The sequence below is a fragment of the Egretta garzetta genome, unplaced genomic scaffold (assembly GCF_000687185.1).
Source record: "Egretta garzetta isolate BGI_Z169 unplaced genomic scaffold, ASM68718v1 scaffold650, whole genome shotgun sequence".
Lineage (NCBI taxonomy): Eukaryota > Metazoa > Chordata > Aves > Pelecaniformes > Ardeidae > Egretta > Egretta garzetta.
The window spans coordinates 827993-833033 of record NW_009258374.1 but is presented as its reverse complement, the minus strand read 5'-3'; the positions used below and the strand labels follow the sequence as shown (position 1 = coordinate 833033).

The window sequence follows — 5041 nt, the reverse complement described above, 5'->3', positions numbered from 1 at the left end:
TTGCGGTGTTTACCGGGCTGCCCTGTGCGGGGCCCCGTGCTGGCAGGAGACCGGTACGCGGCCTCGCGTGTCGTGGGTTTTCATTTAAAACTAGAGCAAAGCAATTGTAGCCGGGAGGGTGAGGGCTGCTTCCCCCGGAGAGGAGATAAGCTTCCTCCCAGCGTGTATCTAGGTCATTAGCGCCCAAAATCCAATTCTCTTGTTTTCCAGGATGCGTTACGTCGCAGCTTACCTTCTAGCGGTCCTCGGTGGCAACGAGTCTCCCACGTCAAAGGACTTGAAAAAGATCCTTGACAGCGTTGGCATCGAGACGGACGATGAACGCATGAACAAGGTGGCATTGCCTCTTAATTCCAGATGATCACGTCCCAGTCAGCATCAGACGTTGGAGCTGTTTCTTTGGCTCCAGTGTTTTCTTAGTTGCCTTGCTGTTGATCTAGTCTTAATTTGTTCAGACATTCGCTGATCATTACATGTGGGATTTCTAAAACGCTGCTTAACCAATCAGAACTACTTTGACAACGTTTTTGTAGAAGTCTGGCTTTGTTATTTAACACCTGCCCTCCACGAAGGTCTCTGTTGGTTGTTGCTGACTTCTGACTGTTCAGTCTAATAATTTTCAATGGGATGGTGGCTACAGATAAATAAGTTCTGTTCTGACATAATGTATAGTTTGCACTTAATGTTTAATTGTGGCTTTTGGTCAGTATTGAGTCAAAGCTCACACTTCTGAAGGCCTGATACTTGGTAATTCTTATTTACTGTACTGCAAAGAAGCATTTGTTCCTTCATCAAGAAACATAGGCAAATTATAACATGGACATTAAAGGTATTCAGTAATAATATGTAGGAAGATTTTTGAAATTAATGCTGAAATGGTTGTGTTGAAAAAGAGGCTTTTTAAGAAAAGAGTGTCTTAATTAGAACGTTTCTTGTGCTATAAAAACCAACCAAAAAAATGGCCTTATCACCTGGCCCATACCTGTGTGCGGAGTGTTTCTAGAGAAGTGGAGGAAAAACCAAGCTACTGTCACAACTGGGAGACAGTGTTTTGCCATAGGCCCAACCAACCAATGGGCTGACTGAGCTGACAGCATCCTTACGGCTTGGGGTGTTGGTTTGATCTCGTGATGCTCCTGTTTAAACGCCAGGTCTTTCAGCTTTGGCTTGTTTATGTTTGTTTAATACCTTCACAAAATAGTTGTTTTCTCTGATCCTCCAATATCCAGAAAGCTTCTCTGGAATTTGCTTTGGTCATGATTAATTAATCCTTTTCTATTTGCATTGGGTGTATCTTACGTCAGTGTAAATCTAGCAAAGTCTTAAAAACACCTTCCTCCCAGATGAAGCAAGCGCACAGGCACGGCATTTCACAGATTGCATGCTCTGTCTAAGCAGGACGTGCCTCTTGAAAAGCTCTTGGTTAAAGTCCTCTGGCTTTGGCGCCTCTGCAGTGTTCAGCACTGACAGCTGGTAGCAGGCACTCACCAGTAAGGTCTGTGGCCTTTTTTTTTTTTTTTTTTTTTTTTTTTTTTTTTATTAAGTGCTTGCTTGCTTTAGCAATCTTTTTTGTGTGTGTTTTGCTTTCCTCATCCATGGTTATACAACAATGGTAGTAAAATTGAAGTTGGGACGCTCTGTCCCAGTGCAAGGATACAATAGCCAGCTTGGCTGTAACATTTGGTAACGCTAGGAACAGGACCCTGTGGCTTTTGGTCTAGGGCCCAGTGCTTCAGAGCCTCCCAGTGGGTATTAAGCAAGACCCGTTAACAGTCCCTCAGTGACTAACAGACCATTAGTGGGGTTTCCTAATTGGCTCCACAACATCTGTGTATTCTTCTTTTTTGAAAGGTCCTTGGATTCATGATGAATTTATTGTAAGAGATTTCACGAAAAAGCTTTCACAGAAAAGTATGAAAGACTTAGCCGAAGTTTTCATTTCAATGTCCTGTCCCTTCCACTGAGAAATGAGGAATGTTGGGGCTGTATAAGCAGCAGGATGAAGGCATCACATGTGATGATTAATCAGTACTTGTTTAAATGTAGCTTATACTTAATGCTGTTTTGAAACTATTAACATTCTAAACTTAATTTACACAGGTTATTAGTGAGCTGAATGGAAAAAACATCGAGGATGTAATTGCTCAGGGTAAGTACAGTCTCTTGAGTGTCACAGATAATTGCCTCTCCTACTTTGGGAACTTCAACGTGAGAGTGTAGAATTGCTGCCAACTCCCTGATCATTCATCAGTTCAGCTTTGCAGTTGAGAACTTCCATGCTGGATCTCTGCTGAAATGACTGAAATCCAGGTCCATTCTAATTCCCTGCAGGTCGGTGCCAGTACCTGCCGGGTTTCGCTTGTGGACCACATTAAACTAGAGAACTTAAGCACGTATGAGCTTACTGGTAGTCTGCTCATGACATAGTTTTCTGGACATGTTGATCAGAGAAAGAATTAGCTGTCCTTCAAGTTCTCTGGGGGATTTTTTTTCTTTGCCTTTACCCACTTGTATGCACTGGTTATGTGTAACAGGAAGAACAGACTGTTAAATGTAAGTGTCAATTCACACTAAGGGTACAGTTACACTCTCTGCGATTAATACAAGCCTCCCCAGGACACAGCTCTTCTAGAGCTCCCCAAGTCTGGCATTTCCTTCTCTTTAAGGTAGGACTCCGAGTGCTGAGTTCTGTAGAAGCTTGTGCTCTTACCTGCTGGCTCTTACCAAAGCTGGAACTTTTAACATTAATTGACTGGGTCATAGGACCGAAATAAAACAGAGCTGAGGTAGTGCAAAGGTTTCTGATTAGTTAATTTCTATTTTTTTGCAAGTGCATAGGCACAAGGGAACTTTTAGGCATATATTTGCTTAAGGGTTGCCAGGACTTTGCCTGGCCTTGCTGTTAGGAGCAGTAACTGGACATTTCTATCCGTGTGGTCTGAAGACCGAAGTGAGTCATTATGCATGTGCTTACGCTATCTCTTTTTGTAATACTTTAAATAAATTGTTTCCTAGAACATACTGACATGCATATGAAACATGTTTGTTTACTTGGCTAGTTTATTAGAGCTTGAAGTAACAGGGAATTATTTAGAAACTGATTCCCAGAAATTGGAATACAGGCAAATGTACTGTGTACGCGACCTCTGAATGCCAAGGGAGCCTTGGTATGTGAAAGGCAGATGCCAGAGAACTAGCTGGCTTTCCAGAGGCGAGCATAAATCAGAAGTCAGTTTGCCAATATCAAAGGAGATGCAGTAGGGTTCATAGGGTGCTGGAGAATTTGTTTAAAATACTGTACCCTTTGCATAAATCTTTCCCCCCGCCCCCTTCTCTCCTGTAAATGTGATCCAGTCATGCCCTCACAGTTCCCTATACCCTTAAAAAGGGGGGAAAGGGGGAAGCCAATGCTGCCTATATGTTATTTTTGAGGTATATGGAAATGATCCATTTCTGGGCTATTACGCTGTATTCAGAAAACATAGTTTTCCTGTATGTGTAAAATTGGATGTGTTTGCCACTTTTTATGTGATGGTTTGGGGAAAAAAAAAAGGGGGGACTTTGTACAGAAGAAAACTTACTACTAATGTGATGTCAGCGTTCTCAGGATAAGCCGTTGTGAATCTTCAACTTTTGAGGGTTTTTTCCGCAGAATAGTTTCTACTTTCTTATCATGGGTGCAACCTATTGTTCCTTTCAGCTAAACGCTGTATTCAGAAAACATAGTTTTCCTGTATGCGTAAAATTGGATGTGTTTGCCACTAGTGACAGGTTCAGCCCATGAGATGTAGTATCTGTTTTTTCTGCACTCTCATTTCTCTTACTTTTCACCTTTGTGCTTGCCATGAGCACTTAAATACTTTCTCTTCTGTCCCACTCAGGTAACGGAAAACTTGCCAGCATGCCAGCGGGGGGAGCTGTGGCAGTCTCTGCTGGAGGGGGCTCTGCTGCTCCTGCTGCAGCTTCTGCCCCTGCTGCCGGTGAGTGTGGGTGGAGAGGCATGGTTACAGGACAGCTCCATTTTTCTCTGATAAAATCTTAACAGTTGGGTCTAAATTTTAAGGCACTTCCATTTTGGCAGTTTGCTATGTGATTGATGTGTAAAGTGAGGGATTACTTTTCCTTTGGGCAATCTGAAACATTTGCTCTTTATCCAACTTAAGACTGGCCTGGCTTAGAACCGAGAATCAAACAGACCTCACTGTGTAAAGCGCATCCCTTCAGTAGTAGTGATTGTGTCCCCTCAGTGTTTTATATATGGCTGTTGAAAGGGAATGAAATGAACCATGGAGGCTGAAATACCAATAATATGGAAGCTGAGAACACCAAAATGTGTATCTTGAAAGTCTGTGGTGCAAAAAATGTAAATACTGATCATTGGCTTGATCTTTTTTTTTTTTTCCTTCAGCTGAGGAGAAGAAAGAAGAGAAGAAGGAGGAATCTGAAGAATCTGACGATGACATGGGATTCGGCCTATTTGATTAATTATTTGTTATAGGGAAATTATTAAAATTCTTTGTTTTAAATGTTTTTTGAGATGTATTATTATAACCACGCAAGTGCTATTGGATTCAGACAGCTGTTGTTAAAATAGCTCCGTCTGAAACAAGTATGTGAATTTTATGCCAAGCCACGGGACTCTGCTCTCTTAAAGTACTTAGGAAATGGCTAAGCTTGTGCGAACCTGGATGCTTGTTTTGAGACTTCTGTTTCTTAAACAATATGTGGAAGCTGAATCTACCTGATATTAACTTAAGTTCTCCCTTCTCCATACTATTTTGCCATCCAAGTTACTCAGGAAAGTGTCCCATCTATTCAGCAATAAAAGGACTTTATTTTTCTGGATCTGTTTAATCAGTTCCAAAATGTGTGAAACTGCTTCTGGACTAATTCAGACCTGCTATCCATTCATAATTTCAGAGCTAGCTATATAATTAGTTTTTGTAAATCCCTAAAAGCACAGATTTCATCGCTGTGGCAGATTTCCAAGGTCTAGGGACAACACCAATAAAATGCTCTATGCTTGGATTTCATGCTAAAT

At 41.6% G+C, this 5041-nt stretch overlaps 1 protein-coding gene and 1 non-coding gene across 2 annotated transcripts; both read left to right on the top strand.

Annotated features, from left to right (window-relative positions):
- The first annotated feature begins 182 nt into the window (after positions 1 to 182).
- Positions 183 to 4811, top strand: RPLP2 (ribosomal protein lateral stalk subunit P2). Its single transcript, XM_009639672.2, has 4 exons — positions 183 to 334; positions 2101 to 2149; positions 3882 to 3980; positions 4409 to 4811. The coding sequence occupies exons 1-4, from the start codon at positions 212 to 214 to the stop codon at positions 4483 to 4485; spliced, it is 348 nt and encodes a 115-aa protein (XP_009637967.1). The 5' UTR covers positions 183 to 211; the 3' UTR covers positions 4486 to 4811.
- On the top strand, positions 2309 to 2441 carry LOC118452382. Its single transcript, XR_004842153.1, has one exon. It is a non-coding gene; the product is annotated as a small nucleolar RNA SNORA52 (small nucleolar RNA).
- Positions 4812 to 5041: the final 230 nt, after the last annotated feature.